This window comes from Chroicocephalus ridibundus, chromosome 2 (assembly GCF_963924245.1).
Source record: "Chroicocephalus ridibundus chromosome 2, bChrRid1.1, whole genome shotgun sequence".
Taxonomy (NCBI): Eukaryota; Metazoa; Chordata; class Aves; order Charadriiformes; family Laridae; genus Chroicocephalus; species Chroicocephalus ridibundus.
In genome coordinates this window covers 25,302,644-25,326,021 of record NC_086285.1, presented here as the reverse complement: position 1 = coordinate 25,326,021, position 23,378 = coordinate 25,302,644, and the positions used below count along the sequence as shown (strand labels likewise).

The following is a 23,378-nucleotide window of genomic DNA, read 5'->3' as shown; positions in this document are numbered from 1 at the left end:
CCGCGCGCAGGCGCCAACGGTGGGTGGGGCGGGGCGGGGCTGGGCGTGCGGCGAACGGGCGGAGGGAGCCCGCGGGCCGGCCGTGTGGCGGGAAGCTGGGGCGTCGGCCTTGTAGGCTGGGGGCTTGGTCCCCGAGGAACCGGCTTTATAGACTGGGGTCTCGGCCCCCGCGGGCGCCCGGGGGCGGGTGTTTCACCTTCCATGGGCTCCCGGTGCGGGCGGCCTGCGCTGGCCCTGCCTGTGGTGCCAGCGTCCCTTTGTCGAGGAGGTGACGCTCCACCTGTGCGAGTGGCCGAGCTGCGGCTACAAGCCCCTCGCAGTCGTTTGTAGGCTCGGTTCTGTCAGGCCTTTTTCCCCTCCCTCCAGGCTTACTGTTCTTTGGATTTGACCCTCTTTTTTTCCTTCCTTTGCCGTGTGGACTCTTCCCGCCCCTCTGAGGGCAGGGAGGTGGTGAGGATCCATTGCCCTGTGTCCCACTGTTACAGCCAGGGACTGAGGGTCTGGTAAATAGGTAAACGTAACTCCTTGTGAAGAACAAACAGCGAAGAATACCACAACCTCAAAAAGACTGGAGGGGCCGATACAAGCTTGCAAAATAAATGGGGGAGTTGCAAAAGCTCCTGCATTTATCTTCCCCAATCCACACAGATTCCTCTATTATCAGCTCAAACCAGCCACCGTACACCACTAGGAACCACCCAAAACCTGCCATGAAGCCCCTAACAGCCTTAATGCACGTGTGCCAAGGTGATGTGAATATGGAAATGAGCTCTGGAAATGTAGCGAATATGGCAATGGGGAAACGTAATGACCGTGCATATTCTCTATGGATGTAAGTCTCCGTGAATCTCACATTCAGTGGATATATTAGGTGGAGAGATCCCCCACGTCCCCTGCGCCAAATAAAAGAATGCCTGCTTCTTAAGACTACATTGGTGTTAAGTTCATTCCTGATTTTGGTGACACCACTTGCTGGTGTCGTTTTTTGGTGAGGATGGCTAGCAGGCTGCCAAAGCCAACAGAGCCAACAAAGGCATCCCCAAGTTGGGGCTGGCCAGAAAAGGGAATAAAGGGATGGAGACAAATGTGGAAATTTGCTGTGACCTTCCCATTTTAAAAGAGTGACGCGTTGTTGTTTTTCCACAGTGACCCACCTCTTAGGGCCTTACAGAAGCATTCAGCGCTCTCTGAAGTGCCCTGGAGTATACAAAACACCCAGATAGGGCTGCAAGATACAACACAGGAATGAAAGAAACAGACCCCAAACCCTCTGAGATGGCAGGGTGAGGACGCATAGGAAACTTTGGCCCTAGACTACTGTGGTTAGGCACCAAATCGAGTCCTTAATGGCCAATGAAGTGAGATACCTCACCATGCTTTGACAGCCAACCTTGCTTTAATTAAATGATCCCACAGCTGAGCTTTGTTAGCTTCTCTGTGATCATGTCCAGGAATGGGAAGTTTGATATTGAGCGATCAATAGCCAAAGTATTGGTGAAGGGGTTTTTTTAGTGCTGAACGACTCTACTGCAAGTAGGAAGCAAACACTCCCTCCAAGTACAGCACTGGTTCAGTCGGTGCTGGGTCCAGTTGCTTGTGACCTTCCTTCTCAAACGCGGCAGTGTTTCGACCACTTTTATTAGCCTTGTGTAACGATACCATTGTTACTACTGAAAGTGTTGCAATTGGTTTGCATATGTGGGGAAAGCAGATCTTAGCTGTTTGAGATGCTTTTGCAAATGCACTTGAGCCTTAATGAGGAATAACATGACTGCTCTTCAGTGCTTGACTTTGCCATCCTATCTAATTTTAGACACATGATTCACCTTACTGCAGAGATTAATCTCCCTAAAATCCCACACAGAGATGAGTAGCTCCAGGAAACAGTTAAGAGGGAATTAGGGAGTTACTGCTAGTAACTCTGGTGACTTAGGCCAGCACGTAAAATTAAAAGGAAAAAACCCGAGTCACCTTGTTTGGTTCTAAGGCTGTTGGCCTTCAAAGCTGGCAGAGTGCTGTATCGCACCACAATGGCTTTGTGAGAGATTTGGCAGTTTCAGCAGGGGCTGATTGGAAGGTGCCCTTACCTTAATGGAAGTTTCAACCTGTGCATTAAAAAGTTATTTACGTTTCATTTTGCCTACATCACCTTTGGATTTTTGCCAGCAGCACTGGGGTCCCTGCCTCTCAGTCTTCAGGGAGTGAAAGAAAAATAAAGTCTGTATATGGGCCATATGGAAGCCAAGATGTTTTTACCTGAGCTCAATGTAGGACAACACTGACTCATGACTTCATCCTTCTTCAGCTGGCTAAATCATAGAATCCCAGAAGAGTTTGGGTTGGAAGGGACTTTTAAAGGTCATCTAGTCCAAACCCCCTGCAATGAGCAGGGACATCTGAAGACCAGGTTTTGCCACATGTTCAAGTCTATAAATCTTTATGCTCTGGAACACTTCTTTCTTTCTTGTTTCCATATGCTTGAGTCACTTGGAACATGCTCTTAGAATAGTAGAAACACATAGATGAGTGACAAAGACTGGCAAAGGTAAGGAACTGTTTACATAGATGGTAATAATTCAACAGGCTGTAGCTATGGAGGGGTACAACAGAGATGTATGAAGTCATGAGTGGCACAGAAGAAGCGAACACAGAATGAATGTGTCTTCTAATACAAGACCTAGAGGGCGCTGAACAAAATTATCAATTAGAAGATTGAAAACAGAAGGACTTTGAAGAAAATAAAGGGCTTAAAGTATATCTAAGTTGTGAAGCTCTCTGGATATTAAGGACGCTAAAATTTTAGATTAGTCCAAAACTATTGGATTTTTTTTCCATGAATATGTCTGTTAACAGTTATTAAATACCAAGATATCACCTGTGGTTCAGAAAGTCCCTGAACCACACTGCCAGAAGCTGTGTGCAATTGCCAAGGAAGATGCATTATATGACTGTTTTATTCTGACATTCTTCCTTAGGCATCTGTTGTTGACTGCCATTTTAGGCAAGATACTGAGCTAAAAGTGTCCTTGAAATGACTTTATATAGCTGTTCTCATTAATTGTCTTTTTCTCAAAAGCTTATGCTGCATTCCCCGTGATTTTGATTAAATGTACTGAATTATGTTTGAGGCAGAGGGGAAGTCCTCTAGCTCATTTTTTATGTCTTAGTTTTGGATCACTTTATGTATTCAGTGAAGAATGACCTCTCATGAAACAGCTCAAATTCCAAGCCAGACTTTTCCTTGAGTTGCTTCTAGCATGGTTATTCTAAAGGAAGTTTCTTTTAGCTGGAGCAAAGAGTTGGGGTTGGGGGGGGGAACAGAATTTGCTGAGGGCCCTTCGGAAGTATAGTTACATCCATCTTCTCTGATCTAGTTTTGTTATTCCTTTGGGGGACAAAAACATTAATATAATTTATGAACACCTACGGTAATTCTCTCATGATGGCTATACCTACAGTAATTAATCACTTTTTTTCTTGATTAGTTAACCACTCCCTGAGCAGACATAAATTCAGGAAAAGGTGTGTAGAAGACGTGAAAAAGTGATCTACTAAGAAACTGGGTTTGGAACAAGCGGTATGTATTAGGGTTACAAACAAAAAGAAAATTTCAGAACTTAAACAGCTTTTGCTTTTTTTCTATCATAATTCCGTATTAATTTCAAATGATAGCAAGGATTCTTCTGTGAGCTGTGTAGAGTCTGCCCGGGGTTTAGAACAGTGTTTCTACTTCTGCGTTTTCAGCAGCGGCTCTGGCCAGAGTCCCTTTTCCTCATCTCTGCTCCAGCTCCTCCCTTGTGATAGAACAGCTGAATGAGCCATTCTCTGGGCAGCCAAATAAAGAATGGATTTGGCTGACAGGAGTCTTGTCTTCTTTTTTTAGCAGGTTTATTTTTCACTATTACCAGTGCTAATGATCTCAAAGGTGACATATGAGTTACAAAGTCTGTGTGTGTTCAGTTGATCCCCTTACTGACAGTATTACTTCATCACCGTGAATGAGTTTACCCAGCTTGCCTGATTATAATATGCATAAATAATTCAGCTGATAAGTCGTGTAAGTGACTAGAATGTCACTTTTTTCTTTGCTGTGTTGGGCTTACAGACATAGGCCCTGCTAACAGTCATTTTCCCTCAGCAATACATTGTTCAAATAGGGTTTTTTAGTTTGTGGCTGGCTGGTACGTGAATGAATGCGTCTTCAGCTTGCAATTTGATGTGCACTTAGGTCATTGTTCCCACAAAAAGCAGTCCGTGCTTCTCTCCCTGAATGCTTGTTCTTGCACCCAACAAACACTGTGGTATATGAACAAAAGCATTTCTGTAGTCCTGTAGTGAACCGATGCAGCTGAAAGTTTGGTTTTCAGCTAGATCAGTGGTACCCCATCTGGGTCACTGAGCAAGGGACCGATTTCTTGTGCTGGCACAGCAGAAGAGGAATTGGGGGGATGCGGCTAATATCCCATGGAAGAAGGAGGACCTCTTTTTTTAATTATTTTTCAGTTGTAGGACCAGTTTAAATGCATGTTGGCCTCACATTAAGGCTTCGTTGAAGTCATGCAGGAGGGTATATGTGAGGTCTAGTACTTTGTTAAAGTGGGATACTAACTGTGATTAAATACCTACAGGGAGCAGATCTGCTGAATAAGAATGTGCACCTTTATATAGTCATCCTTAACAGCGTATTCAGATTTTAATAAATTGGCTCTTACAACTATCTTCTTAAAATTCAAAGTATTAATAACACCATTTTATAGAGGAAAAGGTGCAGCCGCGAGTTCAGGCTGTTTCTCAAGGTCAAATAAAGAAAAATAGATCTTCCACATCAATATCTACCTTCTGTCTTGTAATAACCACCTTTCCATGAATAATCTTCTACTGAAAAGAACTCCTAGAGATCCTAATAATTAGAAGTGGTAAGTATCATAAACAGATTAGCTCCAGTCCTGCAAATACACAGACAGCAGATATTTGCAGGGATTAGAACAATGCAGTATAGAGAGCAAGCGATACACTTTATTCAAGGTTTTACACTTTTACTATAAATATAATGGCCCAATTTCATCTTTCAGGCAAGCCCTGAGATTAAACCAGAGATTAAATTTGCTATTAAATGGTCTTAATAAATTCAGACATGATCAGCTGAATACTACTGGGACAGTTAAAATAAGTCAGTCTTCTCAATTGATGTGGGCCCTTGATGTCATGGAAATAAGCTTTGCACCCACGGTGATTTTTGGCTCCCAAAGAGGGAGCCTAGGGGAATATACAGGATCAGTTCAGTATCTCTGCTAAGGGTGGTGGTAAATAGCAGCTGATTTTCTTTGTTTTTCATTGCACAATACTCAGGTGACCACACACTTAATATTTAGGGAGTAAACATACTGTTCAAACAGTGTCTACATAATTAGTCAATTATCTTGTGGCTATGAGAGATAAAAATATTAGTCTCATCTTAAAAGGCATCTAGTGAAAATTTTTGCCCTCTGACTTTCACAGCTCATGTTACATCTGAGGTTTTTTGTAAAAGGAATAGTTGCGAGTAGCAGCACTATGTGCACTGTTCTGCAGAATGGTTAATAGTACTGAATCGCAGTCTAGTTGAATTATGGTCTATTGTTAGATTTATTGTAATACTACTGTGACAAAAATGACAAGCCAAGTGCTTCAAAATTTGTATTTTGGTAAAATCTGGCAAGGCAAAACGAGCTGTTAACATTTAGTCCTCTCTAATATTTCAAACAAGGGAGAGCAATGAATTTTCTAATATAACGTATACTGAACTGATCACTTCTAGCAGGGCTAACTAATTTGTTTTGAAAATCATGGGACTTATCTAGACAAAGACTAATTGTTAAATGCAGTGTGTTTCTTAGATGGAAGGGCTGAATTCTTTTTTGGCTGAGCAACATTGCATAAAAAATGGACAGAGTGTTTGTTTAAGAAAAATAATGATCGGGACCTTGGCATAGGGTATTGTTCAGCTCTCCAAACAGGCCGGCTGGTTGCAGCCTGGATAGTGACCTGAGTCGCTGGATCAGACCAGACTCCCTTAAACACTTCTCTGCTCAGTTCCCCCATCCCACCTGGCCTCTGATCCTGTGCGACTACTTCAGCACGTACATCATCCATTGCTATAGATTATTTTAAAATAAAACATCTTATTGTATTTACTATGTACAAAATTACTGTCCTGTGTGCCCATTTCTGCATCTACAGGAACAGTTTCTACAGACCGTTTACAAGCATCTTATCCATGTGCAATCTGGTCAGTTCTGCAGCAGGAACCACCAGGAGTCTCTAGAAGGGCCAGGTTCTTCACCCAGGATGTTAAATGACACAGTTAGATGTAGGAATTTGTCTTGGCACAGAAGGAGCTGCCTGAGAGGAATCCTTAGGACTGTCTGAAATCCCCACCTGAAGATCTCCCACAAAGGTTAGTCAAATCCTTTGTTGTGGAGGTGGTGAGGAGCTGGGGCTGTCAAAGACAAGGTGTCTTTGCTCAGTTGAGTGTCTCTTCTGTGCAGGGACTGGCTGAGGAGTTCTTGGACCACCCAGGGAGTTAATGAGTTTAGTGCACTGAGTGTGCACGCAGGGACATCCCTAAGACCCCGCTACACCACAATGATAACTAAAGGACGACGCGACTTTCATCTGTATGTCTCACGCAAAACTTTAAATTCCACAGCTCTTGCCCCAGCACCTCTGTAATTGAAAACCGTGCTGAGCAGCATCCATCCAGCTGTGAAATAAGATAGGCATCCTGTGATTTCCTGTGGGTTGCCTTCTGTCTTGTGGTTTAACCGGGCACAGGCTTTCCCTGGCAACACAGCTATAATGCCACGCGGATCACGCTGTTTTGCTTTCTGCCATTTAAAATTGCTGTTGCTCTCTAGAGAACTCTGTTTCCAAGATTCCGCTTTTTTTTTCCCCAGAATTAACTCATGTAATGAGACTTAATTGCATGTTTTGTACTTGCCTTATTAAATCTCCTCAGTCATAGCTGGGGCAAGAGGGACATTGTAGAGCTACAGTGAGTTGGGGTAGGGTAAACAGGAGAGTCACAAAATGGAACAGCCGCCAAAAAGAAGGGTCCTGTTGCATTCCAGCAATGAATAGCTCCACTTGATTTAAGATACTGGCTTAACAAACTGACAGAAAATATCCCTTGGCTGCTATTTCCCAGGCCTTATCTAACTTCTGAAAGATTTCTTTTGTTAAAACTGATAAAGATCAGCTAACAATTTAATGCCAAAGTATGGGAGAAGTATTTGCCCGCACAGCTGCTCTTATTTAGTCCTTTTTCTAAACTGTGAGGGGACCAGATTTTCTCTTGGCGTTTCACAATCTATATCGTGTGAGTTAACATACTCTTTCAGTTGGACACTGGATCTTTTTCTTGATACTAGGTATTTCCTGGCTTGTCAGCACTTCAGCTTTTCTTCCCCCTGCTGCAGACTCAGATGTGGTTCAGAATACTGTGAAGCTTTGAAAAGACTGTAGTACTGATATCTCACATATCTGTTCTGATTATTTTCAATATCAAGTGCTGATATAATTTGCTTCTTGACTCAACTGAAGTAATTCAAGAATCCTAATACCAAAACATCTTGCTGTAGCGTTGATCTGTCTTCCCCCCTCCATTGCTTCAATTCAGGCTAATTAAGGAGAAATTGTATCTGCATCTAGTTATTTTCCATGGGATTTGTGCAACACCAGTTCTACACCGTCACAGAAAAGGAATCCGTTCTATTCTTTTTTCACATGCAATATAAAATTCCCATATATTTAAAAACAGGAATGTACCATTCCAGCACGTATCCCAGAATTACTTAACCTGGAATCTTGACGGTAGCAATTATTTATATCTTTCTCCTCTGAAGAATTTAAGATACAGGGAAGTTAGTGTTGATTACCATGTACTAAGTTTCGCAGTATAGACTCACTTGTATTATCCAAAGCAGAGAACTGCTGTTTCAGAAAGTAGCAGCACTACAAGTGTACCAGTGGCCACAGCATCCTGCCCAAATCTCCTTGCTCGAGCTATGGATCTGTGGTGTCGAGAATTCAGAGTTTACAAACGTCCGCCTTTAAACACACCAGGCATTTTCAAAACAACTCTGATCAAATCCTTGTTTTGATTTACAGACCATTTCTTTCTAAACAGCGGGTGACAGATTTGTTTACTGCTGGATCATGTACCAAATGGGGATTTTCAGTTCAAACCCGATGTCCAAATTTCTGGTGTTTTCCTCTGTGCCTGTGCTGATGGAAAAGGAAGTCCTGCCGTCTGCTACGTTCTCCCTTCTTACGTTCAGTCACAGTTATGCTACTTATCCAGCAAGAGACATAAAATGCACAGTGGTTGGGCACAGACAGTATTTTCTGGGAATATAGTAATCATGTCAAGCCATGTAGGAAAGTTTAAGAGCTCAAGAAAACAAATTAATAGCTTTCAGCCATTACGAACTTGTATTTGTTCCTGTTAGGAAAAAGGTGTGACAGCTGGGCACAGAAATAAAGCAAAGGAAAGGTGTTAAATTGCTACAGTAGATGATTATCAATAACAAAGTGAAATGCAAAACATTGTAAAAATAGCTGTGAGAAAAAATAATTTCCAGAACCAATTCAGGAAGCATGATCAATTTTAGTGCTCATTTAAATAGTATCCGAGCAAATTCAGTCATAGACTGTGTTATCTACGATAGATCATATAGAAGCTTCTACGGACCCGCGTGACAGCTCTGGTGCCCTGCAAAAATAAGAAGGTGACACCTGAGACATTAACTGGTAAAAGATGCCTCCTGGAGGGCTGCTGTGGAAAGCTGGACCCAGAGAACTGACTTGCCCAGGTTAGGAAAACAGGGAGAAAAGGCTGGAATTCTTTTGGGAATGGAGCTGCCCATGAAACAAATACAGCTATGATACATAGAAGGGGTCTTAGAGGAAAAGGACAATTTTCAGAGGACAGAAACTCTCAAAGACAGCCTTTCTTCTCACGAAATGGTAATTTACTTAGCCAACCTGAGCGTCGAACTCAAAAGCTGCGGGGGTTTTGTACTTCAGTCTGCAGCCACAAGCAGCTCAGAGGTATATTGCATTAAATTATGTTGGTTTCATGTTATCTATCTAATAAGAGCTGTTTGAGTTCTTCTCCTGTGTTTTAAGCCAAAAAGTCTCTGGGATGTGTTTGAATCTTACTGTGAGTAGTGAAACCTCGTCCCAGCAAATTCTTTTCTGCCCAGAGTTCAAGATCTCCTCCAGGAGCTGTGAGCAGATTAGTGCTGAGAGCCAGAGAGAATTACAGCTCTCAGGTGGCTTCTCGAGTGAGGCATATAGGCATCAGCCGCTGAGATTAGTGGTTCTCAAGGTTCTCATAACTCCTCGGCTAATTAAGGTACAGCCACATGGCTTTCGAAAGCATTCGTGCAAACTGACTGGAACTGATGTACCATAATGAACGATGAATTCTGTAACCCGGTGGCAGCTGGCAAAAGAACTGCCGAAAGCCCCACCGGCACCTCAGTATTTGCTGACCCGCAACGCCAGAAACCTCCTGCATCATGGCTGCCCGTGCTGTGGTGCCACCAAGCTACCGGAGCCACCTCTTTCCCAGTCGTTAGGCTGACCCTCCCTTGCAAGGGAGATAAATCTCCTCCCCTCTGCAGTTGTGGAGGTCAACAGCATTTGGTGCGAGTTGCAGATGGCAGGTCAGATCTGAAGGTGCCTGTCCCACCAGCCTCAGAAAGAACAGAAAGGTGAATAATTTTTTCAAGGCCTCCTCTGGGAGATGTAGAATTGAATCAAGCAGAATCGGCAGCCACAGGAGGCAGCCAAATTTGTGCAATCTGATTTATCTGTACTGTACTGTACTGTAAAAAGAATGCCCTCCCACCGAGCCTATTTTGTGAGAACATAATTCCTTGTCAGCCGCTTCCTGAGGTGATACTTTTGCCAGGAAATTCAATCTGTCTATAGGACACTTTAGCACAGCAGTAGAAAGAGCCCGAGCATTTTATCGTTGCTAGCTTTATTAAAGAGTCAAAACAGCGCAATAATAGTCATTGATCATGCTAAGTCTTCAGAGATGACACTAAACCGTTCTGATCTAACCTATAAAGCTAATGCAAATGTTAATATTTAGCACCATTCACCTGCTCAAAAAATAGCACTTTTCCTTACTAATATCATCATTGGTTGAGATTTCTTAAGACATATATAGTTTAAAGCAGTGTAATCTTCAAATTCAATAAAAAAAGAAATCAACTCTTTTTTTCCTTTGTTGCATTTTTTTTTCTTTGTCATACTTCCTTTTTCTGAGTGAGTGAGGAAATGAAAGAACAGGGAACAAACTTCTGAAATGTGGTTTTTTTGCCTTGCTAATAAATGTTCAACGTGTCTCTCAAAACACAGCATTTTTCAACCACCTCTACAATTAATAAACACAATCTGCCTTGAAAAAAATAACAATCAGAATTCACAGAGTCTTCTATATGTAAAATGCTCATGAGATAAGAAAACAAAGATCTCAAAGTAAGGTTTCATGAAGAATCAAAGGTTGTCATCATCATCATCTTCTTCCACTCACATATTCTTCCTTTATGTTGCAGTAGAGCTCGTCACCGGGAGGCAGCCCGGGTCAGCGCCTGGGAGGCTGGAAACTAAATCAGCGGAGGAGAAAATAAATAGCAAAAGGAGCAAGAAGATGGGATTTCATCATCTTCTGGTAGCAGACTATATTTACATCTGCTTAAGGCCATCAAGAAATCACATGTGAAAGCCTTTAGAATACGAGGTCAAAAAGTGTCTGCAGTAAGTTAAGATACATCCAGGACCTGTTTTAGGAAATGATTTCTGTTTGACCGAATGGCTAGTATTTATGTAAACTCCATAAGTATGACTTTGTAAATGATCTTACGTATTTGTTTATTAATATATGTTGGCTTTGGGAAGAAAACTACTGCAATAGCCATGGTTACAGACCCTCTCACTGGTGGAAGTGCTGCCATACCAAGTAGTGAGATTCCAGAGAGACGGAGAGCGCCAGGCTCTGGTGCTAAAATGTCACCCTTGGCAGTGGTGGCTATGCAGCAGCTTCTGGCATGGCATGGAGCTGGGAAGGGATGCTCAGCGCTTAGGCCAACATCTGTGGTTCCCAAGGACATACGCTGCTTGGGCAGCACTCATACGCTGTGTTTTCAAAGCTTGCTTATCATATTCCAGGAGTCTGTGGTGCCAAGAAGCTTATTCAAATACTTAGAGCTTTAATTACATATTTTGCTCTTCGTTAGAACAGAAACTAAGACAACCACCTTGCCCTTGCAGTCCAGCTTTCTAGTCTCTCTCCTCAGAACAGCTTTGACCACTCTCACCCCCCAGCTCACCACAATTTCTCCTGCCCTGCGCCCAGCCTTTACATCTTGAAGCTGCTGCACCCAAAAGACAAGGGCCCCATCCCAAGCAGCCTATTACCTGAATAACCAAATTGACCATTTGGAACACAAATAAAAAGCAGTTTTGAAAACAGAAACCACTCTCTTACCCTTCGATGAGGCCTCTGTGTGTCCAGTTTGATGAATGTTGATGCAGCAGTGGAACAAAAAACGTACAAAAAAGCTTATGCTGTGCCTAAGGTGCGTTACCTGCCTGCTCAGCAGATACAAGAAGGGATAAGTAACGATACATACCTGCTGACTCACGTACATTAATTCAGTTCCTGTGAAATAAAACAGGGGAAAATCTGCCAAGAGATTTGTTTTCAATGAGCGCAAATGCATGGGATGTTTTCTTTTAGGAATTTTAATATGAAAAAAATGAGGCATTCCCACGTTTTGGGAGAAATTGAGTTTTCTGCATCACATTATTTATGTCAACACCCAACCAGTGCCTAGGTTTATACCAACTCTCAGGGACAGGAGGCCTGTCTGAAAGTGACAGCAAAGGAGGACATGAACCCGCAGAAGCAAAGAATATCAAATCGTTTTTCCATCCCCTCGAGTGAATTGTACTGCTGGCAACACCTGCTCTATACTGTGCACCCTCCACGAGAATTGTTCTCATATAAACTTTACTTCCCCAAACAAATAGAAAACCCCAATTTACTAGATTGCCAGTTTAGAGTTCTAGAAATCTAGAGGAATTACCAGTGAGTCTCATTATATTAGGCATAAATAACGCAGATTGTTTTTTGAACTTGCACTATGGCATTGGCATTTCTAACGCTCAAAGGGTTTGTATTTTGCCCTATAAAGATGGGGAAAGGCTCGGTGCCGAATCACCATCGTGCTGCCGAGCTGTAGGTGCCAGGAGCAGCATGCAACAGAAAGGAAGCATCACTAAATGTTACCGTCGTTCCAGACTGACACGAGTCCCTGGGATGCCCAAACCATTTTCACATGTCAGGCAGTAGCATATTCTGGCCTGTATCAGAAATAGTGTGGCCAGCAGGACTAGGGAAGCGATTGTCCCCCTGTACTTGGCACTGGTGAGGCCCCACCTCTAATACTGTGTCCAGTTTTGGGCCCCTCGCTACAAGAAAGACGCTGAGGTGCTGGAGCGGGTCCAGAGAAGGGCAGTGAAGCTGGTGAGGGGTCTGGAGCACAAGTGTTATGAGGAGCAGCTGAGGGAGCTGGGGTGGTTTAGCCTGGAGAAAAGGAGGCTGAGGGGAGACCTTATCGCTCTCTACACCTACCTGAAAGGAGGTTGTAGTGAGGTGGGGGTCGGTCTCTTCTCCCAAGTAACAAGCAATAAGACAAGAGGAAACGGCCTCAAGTCGCACCAGGGGAGGTTTAGATTGGATATTAGGAAAAATTTCTTCACCAAAAGGGTTGTCAAGCGCTGGAACAGGCTGCCCAGGGAAGTGGTTGAGTCACCATCCCTGAAGGCATTTAGAAGAAGTGTAGATGTGGTGCTGAGGGCCATGGTTTAGTGATAACTTGGCAGTGTTAACAGTTGGACTCGATAGTAAAGGTCTTTTCCAACCGTAAGGATTCTACGATTCCCCAGCTGACAGCACAGCCAGCACAGCAGAGGAGAGAGGGCAGGAGGATGACTAATGCCACCACCGCCTTTCAACACAATGTAAATCTTACCAGTCTAGGAGAAAACTAACCCAAGACGTAAGTTTTTGGCTGGGTTAGCAAATTGCACTGGGTGAGCACCGGCTGACTGAGCAGCAGAACGAACAAAGGGAAGAGCCAGGGCTTTGGATGTGGGGGGAGGACTGCGCCCTTTTCCATGGCACACTGAGGCTTTGGCCCTGCCCTGGGGCTGAACCAGACCCTGGCCCCCAGCCCGTGTCCTGGCCGCAGGCAGAGAGAGGGAATCCTCCAGATTAAGGGAAATCATTCTCCTCCTCACTAAGGAAAAAGGAATCCTAGTACTTCTTAGGATTAGTTTACAATAAAAATAAAGGGAAATTATAAATAATAGTCAAGCTTTCAGAAGGGGGTTGGTCTGGGTTTTTTGGAAGTTTTTTTTGTTTTGTTTAAAGCAGCAGTCCTGTAAAATTAATGAATTAAAATACATGCAACATATTTTAACCCTGTTAAGGCATCTGAAACAGTCTGGCAAGTCTGGCGATCAACACCAAAACAAAGTGTCTTTCGTATTCTAGCAGTTACTGTTTTCCACAAAAATTGATCAAAATAAACTGCACCTATAGGAGAATGTTTTATTAAAAATACATATCTTCTTTTTCACATAAAAAGAACCAACACTGTAATTAAACACAACAAGAAGTTGGACAGGAATTACTAGGAAAAAACCCCTACAAATTCCTGTAATCCCAGAGCACCCAACCGTTGACTGCATGAGCCGCAAATTAAAATCCTCCTGTGTTCGAGGCCCAGAGTGCCTGCCCTGCACACGGCGAAGTTGCCAGGAAGGAACGGCTGGTCAGAGGCAGGGGGTTTAACTGCTCCACAGCAGCTCTTCCCTGGCACAGATACCGGCAGGATACAAGCGTTCTTCCCCCAAATCCTGGGAGGCCTGTCACTCCCTGGCCCCGCCGCTGGGCAGGACGGTAACCTTAGCAAGAGAAATGCTGGAGTGGCACTCGGCTCAAGTATCACAGGTTGGCCACCCCTTCCGTAAAGAAGGAGAAATACGGCACAGCACTTCCAGTTAATTTCACTTGGGATCCAGCAGAAACTCACATTAACAGCACTGTTGAAAGAAACCCAGCCGTGCTTCGGTGATACAACATGATGCAACAGTCCTACTGATAAAGATGACCTTAACTGAAACCTTCGCTGGAATCCACTAACTTTTGGATCCCCACTTTTCATAACTCAGATCCATCTCAGATTTTTGAAAAGACACAAACTGCAAAGCAACAAGATAACAGCTTAGGCAGCAGCAAATACTGATTGAAAGTTTAGTGCATAAAAATCAAAGTCAGAACACAAAAGAGCTGTCAGAGACATCTGCTATTTAAAGCATATAGACAAAACACTGGCTGCATTTACTCTCCATAGAAAACACCAGTTTGCCAGGCTGCTTTTCTTGCTCTGGAGATGTTGAAGATTCAGCTCCTTTTAAAGCCACTGAGAGATGTATTCATCATCCCACCAAAATGATCAAAATGCTTTGTAAATTCAGGCTCAAAAAGCATACCAGATGCTGACTGAAAACTAACATTTACTGGCCAACTCATAACTTAAGCAAGGCACAAGGAAGAAAAGACACTGGAGTGACAGGGAAGCAACCTGACGTGAAATCACAAGCCTTTGCTTTGACCTGACAAAGCATCTAAGGATACGGGCAGCTGAAACAGCAACAGTATCAAAGGTTGGACAACCAGAGTAACTGTAAAGCAAAGTTCAGTTTTGAAGAAAAGTAAGTGGGCTAGCATGTAATTATACATATTCTAATCCCACACAAGTCACGATCTGATTAAAAGGAAAAAGAAAAAAAACAAGATACTTCATTTAACATCATACCTTGTAAACCTAAGAGGGTATTAAATTAATGTAACTTTAAAGGCCTGTCTCCTTAAGTATTCTTTATCATCTGCAGTGTTAATTCCTTAGACTGCAATTTAATCAAGCAGCCTGCCTGAAAGGCCTGTCGCTTTACTGACTCTGCTGGGCATTTATGACAGAGCTCAGCCTCCTCCAAAGGAAGTTAAAGTCCGAGTCCACCAAAGCCCACGGCCTACCAGAAACCCCCAAATGATTCCTCTTAATATACTGTTATTGCACAGAGTGTAACAGAACAAGATCGTCCCTGCTTTCTGCAGGGGGGTTGGACTAGATGACCTTTAAAGGTGCCTTCCAACCCAACACATTCTATGTGCCCAGCACAGCATTTGTTCCTATTTCTAATGCACGGAAAAGGAAACAAACTGATTTTCAGGACCTCGGATGAGTTTGCAGAACTGGAATTAAAGAACTCTCTTTGATTTTTTAGCAAAGGAAATTTGTTCTGGGATTAATGGAATACAAATATCCACTAAGCTCCAGAATGCCACCAATCAAAATAACTTTCCTTACTGGAATGACATCTTAAACACAAGATCTCAATTTGCCAAAATCTGAGTAAATCAAATACTTGACTTAATTACAACACTCTTCAACTCACTGTTATCAAATTTCCAAGTAATTTTAAAGCTCACATTAAAACACTTTGATCTTTAGGGCTGAGCTGCTCTGCATTTCAGAAAGAAAAAAAAATTATCTAAAGACATTCCAGGTTGGGAATGTATAATCCCTCCTCATCCTCGTAGAGCTACAAAGTGATGCTCACAAGTTATTCAAAACCTCATCTTACAGAAAACAGGAATAGGAAACTTTCTCTAGTTGTGAGGTGGCAGCATAGGAAATAACTGGATTTTAAAATAGCTCAACTTGAAAGGTGTTGCAGAACAAGGCTGAAAAGGTTAAGTCTTAATCAGTAATTAAATCAGCTACAGCATGGAAAGTCCAACAACCATAAAGATCAACTCTGAAAAACACACAAGCTCATTGTTACTTATATATACATTAAAAAAAAAAAGCCAAACCAAAACAATCTAGATTTAAAAATCTCTCCCCAGGGTTATAACCTCCTTCCTAGAGAGATGTTGTTATAGCTTGTGTACGGTGTTCTAAAAGAGTCTTTCATAGCCTTCAGAATTCTTCATGCTTTTCTTAATCCATTTTGCAGTGAGTGACATTTCTCTCCAGAACTGAATAAACCTTTAAAGCCTACTTGAAAACCCATCTTTAAGATGGCCTTCAAATAAACCATTCAAGTTTCTAAACAGAATTTTTAAATACAAGTGGTTTTTGTTTTAATCACAAAATAGATCTAATGATTTTACTAACTTATTAAAAAACAGACTAGAAATAAAATTCACAAAAAACTTTCTAGCCTCCAGTAAGTCAGAAAATGCTATTACAGTACAGAAGAACACTATTAGTTAAATCAGTTTCTTCTGATAGCTACTTTGAAAATATAGGGTAATTTGACCCTAATTCTATTGCAGAAGTTCATGATTGGGTAGCTTTTTGTGTGCAGTGGAAAACGCAGAACAGTGCTACAGAACTGAATTAGTCTGTCAAATACCCTTTACCCTTTTCAGACATCACATCTTAAAATACACATGTGTAAGTGAACAAGAAATTCAGGGAACCCCCTGCACCCAGTTCCACTGCCAGCATTTGGATAATGCATGGGTGGAAGGGTCCACCTATGGAGCTTTTACAACTGGATCAGAATCTAATCGTAGCTTATCAAAGTAGCAAAGATGTTCAAACCTGCTTTAATCTCAGTTAGCAGAAGGATGAACAGATACTATTGTTAGTGTACTGTCCCAGCATTAGCAGCAATTTGTCTGTAGCGACTTCAAAGTTAAAAAAAAAAAAAAAAAAAAAAGAGTTGGTCAGGAAGTAACACATGAGAACAGCAACGGACTTGCTGAACTCAGCTCTCCATTGCTTTGCACCTTGCGAAACTTGACCTTACAAATGATTATGCTCAATGCAAGGCAGCAGAGAGAATCAAGCTGTGATTTTCATGGTCTGAATGAGCACAAGAACTTGGCTTCCAAGACTGTGTCTTCTTAAGATGCATGTGTCACAACAGGAATGTCGATCTCTATGGCAGAGAGGCGAGAGCGCGCAGAATAGGGCTGAGAGGCATAGCTGTGCATGCTGGGGGCATGGGAATAGAGGGGCTGCCAGAAAGGAGAAGGTAGGCTTTTACATGCGCAGTACCACAGAAACAGCAGAACGGAAGTGAAAAACAGACCGCCAGCACTGGCAATGGCAATAAACACAGAAATGTCAAAGCTAAAGACAGGCTCGTATTTTCTGTTCAGGTAATTGTTATAAAAAATGACCCAGATTGATGGAGTGAGACAAATGGCACACGCAAGCAGGAACAAGAGGCCAGCCACGAGATGGCAGCCCGCACTGTTTACAAGGCATTTGGCCAATTTGATGTTTGGCACGGTGGAAACAAAGGCTGTGTTACACATGCCAATCAAGCAGAGAAACAGAGCGGAGACGGCAGTTAACATACTCAGTGGAAGGGCGAACTGAAGAACACGCAAATCCAGTTGATCGACAGCAGTGTACCACTGTGGGTCATAGATCACACAGTCTCTGCTCCCATCAAAGCGAGCGCACTTAATCCAGAGTCCAGTGTAAACAGTCACATTCCTCTCATTCTTGTTGAACGTGTACAGTCTCATTTGCCTCCAGTTTGGAAGCAGAACGGCTGCAAGGAGTCCAGCTACTGAGGCTGTTCCACTGAGGAAGGCCAGTACTGTTGCTGCGTGAACATCCCGGCAGCCCATTTTTGCCCACAGAAGTTGTTTCCTGTAATTAAAAAGAAAAAATAAAAAAATAAAAATCAGTGGGTGAAAGTTTATGGACGTAGGACTGACTATAGTTGACTTGTGTGGTAGCTGGTAGGCAGTAACCTTCTGGCACCTTCTTTGCTTTACACACTTACGTGGAGGTAACGCTACCGAGTTCACACTTTAGTGAAACCTCAGATTTTTACACAGACTGTTATGATTGCTCAGCTGACAGACTGCTAAATTTGCGGCGTTCAAGATCAAAAAAGGAGCACTTCAACGTGTGATTCTACACAGCCTTTCACCTTGTGTCACTGCATGTACTTTTACAGAGTCTGAGTGGAGAAGGTGAGTCAGTGAGTGGGTGGGATTTAAGAAGCTCCTTTGCTCCTCAACTGGCCGCTCCCTCTCTTTAGCCCAGGTGTAATACCAGAGTGCGCGGTCAGTCCTATCACACTGCCGCGTGAGTAAACTTGAACTGCTTAAAACCAGCATCATAAGACTGGACAAGGAATGCACACGCAGGCAGTTATCCACACGTTGTATAGGCTAGTAGAGAAGGCAAGCACTTTTGAGTAATTTACTATGATTTTTTGAAAGCAATTAACAGTTCTTCCACACTACTTCTGCCTTTCAAAACCAGCTGTCCAGGCACATGAACAATTCCAGAAAGCAGATGGCTTTTCAGCTTTCCCATTTTCTTCTTCAGAGGAAGCTTTAAAGAATACTGCTTCCTTTTCAATTCAATCACTGCCTGCGTACCTAACATAGCCTCTTGCCTGCAGAGATCCGAGGAAACAATCTCAATGACGTGTCTTTTAAAAAAAAATAAAATTTCCAAAACAAAAGAGACTCATTAATTTGAGTAATCCTGTTTCTGGGTGCTTCAGATACTTTAAAGAGGCCTAATGCATAACAGGCACTGAGCATCCATCCCAGAGTGTACTTGAAGCAGGACACTAAAAATTATAGTACCTAAAAAATCAGCAGATACTTTGAGAATTCTCAGAGAGACATTAAGCCATTAATTCCTAGTGAATTTTCTTCCAAATCATTATACTGCATTGTGCTTATTTCTCTAAAGTCACAAAACAATTCTTTAGGTACTAGAAGTTCTACATAATATATATACAAATAACTAAATTTCTGTATCTCAGAAAGGTTACAGACATGGTTGCAACCAAAGAGGAAACAGGATCTGATCCCTTACTGTCCTTCTATACCTGCAAACATCAAATACCCAGGGAACTTTTCAGATAAGGAATTTCCATGTATAGTGGAAGCAGACTACAAGCATTATCAAGCTATACAGCTAGCCAGCAGTTTATTGATTTATAGACAACTAAATAAAGCCAAATTTGTTTCCTAAGAAGGCATTAGGCGTTTATTTACTTTTTATGCCATCTGACCCTGAAGCATTGCAATGGTATGTGGGTAACGCTTAACTGCCGATCATACTCTTTTAAAGAAGTACTGCTGAAAAGAAATAATGACAACCCCATTTATGCTAAAAACGCACCTTATTCATCCAAAAGACGGCATTATATTTTTGCTAAGAATAACTGAGCGTGGGCAAGCTACTGTTCTCATGGCAGTAACCTCTTCAGATAACAAGTCATTAATAGGATACTCCCTGGGTAGGAGGACCCAAGACAAAATAACAAATAAGCTTAGATCTAATACAGCATCAAATTTTGTTCTCCTCAGGCTCAATACTATTGCTCTTCCATAAAGAGTTTGCCTTTGCCTGGATAAAACTTCCATGCAGGCAAGGCATACTCTGAGACAGAGCTCTGCCAGAAGCAGCTGGAACAAGCACAAGACTGGCCGTTTTCAGAAATCCACTGTTTCTGCACAGTCATTTGGAGTAGTAGATGATGAAAATCTGGGCAGAGTTAACACAGGGTGGGCAAGAAGTGATGTGAGATGCACCCATCTTTTCTAATAGAGGAGGATGGAAGGAAAAAACTACGCTATATCAAAGCATAGTTACGGCAAGGACTATGCAGCCAGGACTTAGGACATCATGGGAAGATTTGTATTTTTCTATTACCTCTGCTGTACCAGTTACATGGACAGAAGACTTTAGTCTCTAGTTCACCCTATAGCTGCCAGGTGTGTTTAGGCCACCCTGCATACCTTGTTTGTGCCAGCCATTCCAGATAGATGCACCAAGGGTGGGTTTTTGGTTGGGTTTTTTTGTTGTTGTTTTTTTGGGGTTGTTTGGTCTGGGTTTTTTTTCTTTTTTATTGGTGATTGTGTTTGGTTTTGGGGGGTGGGTGTTTGCCTTTTTTTTTTTTTTTTTTCAAAAAAAGAAAAAAAAAGTCCGTAGCGCTTCTCTTGAGGTAGGAAGGGAAAGACACCGAAAATAGCTCATTTTCCCATCACAGGTTATCGAGGAAAAGTGAATTTGTAGGTAAGATATCCATGATGCTCCCATCAGGGGAAACTTGTCCCATCTTGTAAATTCTGCTAGCTTTATAGCTATAATTGCAGCTTTAGTTACAGATCCCCGATTAAGACAGTAACAAAATAGATGTTGTCTTAATTAAGATGTGTACTTACCAGTGCTGTGTCCAAATCAAGAGAAACCTTAGCAACCTTCAGAAGTAGGAAGAAAGGTGTTACTGGATCTAGGAAACAGAACAAGGAAAGAGTCAACATCACATTTGTTTCATGCAACATTGTTTGCACTGTAATTCAGAAATAAGGAATTTCAGATACATTAACATCAGACCAACTCCATCACTTTTCTACAATTTTCTCTTATTTAAAAAACAAAGCTCAAACTACTTCTTTTTCTTCCCCCAGAATTCTTCCCCAGAGCATGTTCTCTTTCTATCTACCCATCTCTGTCTTTATGCAACAGATAAGAAGGGTGCAAAAACCCTCCCTTTCTTATGGGTGTTCCAAGAAGCGGAGATGTTCACATCCTGAATTTTATGTGTCTAGCAAAAAAAATCCATACCAAGTCATATAAAATCATTATTTCAGATGTTACATTCCAGGCTGCGCTTTATCAACAGGGAGGAAAAGGCACAATGATTTTTTTATGTCAGAGAACAAAACACAGACTCTGAACTGTTTATATACTTGTGGTTCTCTATTTCTTCCTGGCTTCTACACAAAGGTTTGAAGGAAAAGGGAGAACGGCAGGAAGTACTGGTGACGCCTTTTCAATGGCTGTCCAGCTTTTCCAGAGAAAGAGAAAGGATCTTCTTGTGGATTCTCTTTACATCCATCTCTGGGATCCACACCACTGAGTTCCAAGAGCAGCTCTGCAGGTCATAACAGGAAAATCACTTTTCTACTGGACAGTGTCAGACCTACAAGCATATCATTATGTGATTGTTAAGAGCTACAACCCAAAGGTGAGTTTGCTGTACTAACATGTACAAGGACACAGACTTTAAGTGACCTGTATCAAAATCTGAAATATTATAACATTTATATATATAAATGCAGTCTCATGGGGTCTAACATCAAATGAATTCTTCTATCAAACCATCTAGGCAAAAGAGAGACCTTGCAGCACACACTCATGCAACTGAAATTTTTCACTAAATGAGAAAGTGAATTTCCAAGTTTAAGTTAAGTTCTCCAATACAAATGCTATACAAGACTATACAAATGCTATACAAATGCATACAAGACATGGAAATGCAGACGCAACCAAATCAAGCATCCCACTGGATTTCCACTGCCAGGTTTATCAACCAAAATTGTTACAAGTGAATGTAGCAATTTGGGCAAACTATGCAGGGCTGCAGAGGTCAGTGTCAATACATTCAACTGCATTTGGAAGAGAAGTAGCAGCTTTTTTTTTTTTTTTGCGTTTGGAGAAAAAAAAAAAAGTATGACTGCACAGCTCAGAGTAGCTGGTTTTATTCACCAACAGTTCTGAACAATTATCAAGCTTTCTGTATGTTTACTTTAGGTTAGGTTGCTGCTAAACGGACAGATCTCCCTCTGCAGGGTCACACCCCAGTGTGTCACACCAGCTAGTCCTCAGTAGCAACCATAATTAAGCAGAAAACTAGTACTGGCAAACAAACCTGTCCGAAAGGGAGCTGTGCCCAGGCCAAGAGTCACTCCCATTAAATGACGAAAACATGTGGCCACCAGCTGTTGTAATAAACAGATACAGAACAACTCGGAACCGATACAAACAACTCGAAAAGATCTTCATTTCTGCAGACATGGAGTTTCTTTTCCTCTAGCTATTTAGTCCATCTGATTTTACTCTGTCACTGGTGGTGTTGAACAACTAGAGACCTCAATCACTTCTGAACTGGTTGTCCCAAGGAAGAAAGCATGCTTTGGCCAACATAGTTGATACCCTCCCTTGCCTTTGATTCTAGACTCAATTTTCTTATATCCCAAGCATTTTACAGCTGCAATACTTGAGGCTCTTATATCTGATTCACAAAAGTTACCAGTCTGAATACCACTTCAGGGACAGATTTTACTAGGCTCCTAATCTAAAGATCCATGTTGCTGTAACAAGAGATGCTGGCTGAAGCTAGTTAAAAACTGGTAAATCATTAACTACCTACAAGGCAAAAAAAAATAAAACAAGTTAAAAAAAAAGAAAGGCGTTTACTAGAGACATAATTCAGTGATGAGTAACGCCAACTCTGTTGCCTCGCATGGCCTTGAGCCACCGCTGCTCTGTAAAGCCCTGCAGGAGGCAGGTCACAGGAAACAATTTATAAACAAATGCATTCTGAAGCTATCCAGAACAGTGTTAGCAGTTTAAAAAAAATATTACGAGTTTTGGAGAACTGGCCACCAGAAAGAGGAGACCAACACCCGCCCTGTTTCAAGATAACTGTAAGACACAGAATCGGTGCCACCAGCCAGCTTTTTTCTTTTAGAAATCAATCTCACAGTTCCAAGTTCTACAAAACTCCTATTAAAAATTAAATCCAGGAGTAAAGGATGAGAATTAACACTCCTAGCTAATACATTAGGAGCTGAGAGGCAAAAAGAACGCGGCAGGGGCGATGATTTTACCAACCGATGTGCGAGAGGCAGAGGGCGCCCGGCCGGGGCCGAGGCACAGGCTCCCCCCGGGGGGGCCGGCAGCCCCCGGCACAGGCCGAGCGCCGCCGGTACCGGCTCACCCCAACCCAACGCGCACCAAACCGGCCGCGCAGCGAGGCCAGGCTGGCGGGGAGCGGGGGCAAACCGGAAAGGGCCGCAGAAACCACCCCCCCTCCCGGCCCAACCTGCCTGAGGCGGCGGAGCCCCCTCAGCGGCAGCCCCCTCACGGCCGGGCGCCGCGGGGACAGGGCCGGAGCCGCGTCCCCCCCGCAACACGCCAGCTCCCGCCTCTCACCTCCCGTCAGGGCGCGGGGGCGCAGAGGAAAGGCACCATAGCCACCGCACTGCCCGATCTCCGCCTGCCGGAGCCGCTCCACTCGGGAGGCCGCGGCCGGCGGCGGGCGCCCGGAGGGTTCTGGGGTTGTAGTCCGGCGCCGCCGCAGTGCCAGCCCCGAGCCTCCCCCGCGCACTACAACTCCCAGCGCCCCCCGCGGGGCCCGGCCGGCGGTGCGTCCCGCCTGGCGGTAGGGAGCCCCGCGGCGGGGGG

At 43.0% G+C, this 23,378-nt stretch overlaps 1 protein-coding gene across 2 annotated transcripts; it reads right to left on the bottom strand.

The window, feature by feature from the left end:
• Positions 1–10,014: 10,014 nt before the first annotated feature.
• On the bottom strand, positions 10,015–23,252 carry CLDN12 (claudin 12). 2 transcript variants are annotated; one of them, XR_010069824.1, is made up of 4 exons: positions 23,127–23,252; positions 20,351–20,418; positions 11,543–17,804; positions 10,018–10,661 (listed from the first exon to the last, which is right to left on the bottom strand). XR_010069824.1 is itself a non-coding variant. In XM_063324803.1 (3 exons), exon 3 carries the CDS (start codon positions 17,780–17,782, stop codon positions 17,045–17,047), a length of 738 nt encoding a protein of 245 aa, XP_063180873.1. In that variant the 5' UTR covers positions 17,783–17,804; positions 20,351–20,418; positions 23,127–23,252; the 3' UTR covers positions 10,015–17,044. The 2 variants fall into 2 exon arrangements, 1 of the variants encoding a protein (XP_063180873.1); XM_063324803.1 differs by having other exon boundaries at positions 10,015–17,804.
• Between the last annotated feature and the right edge of the window lie 126 nt (positions 23,253–23,378).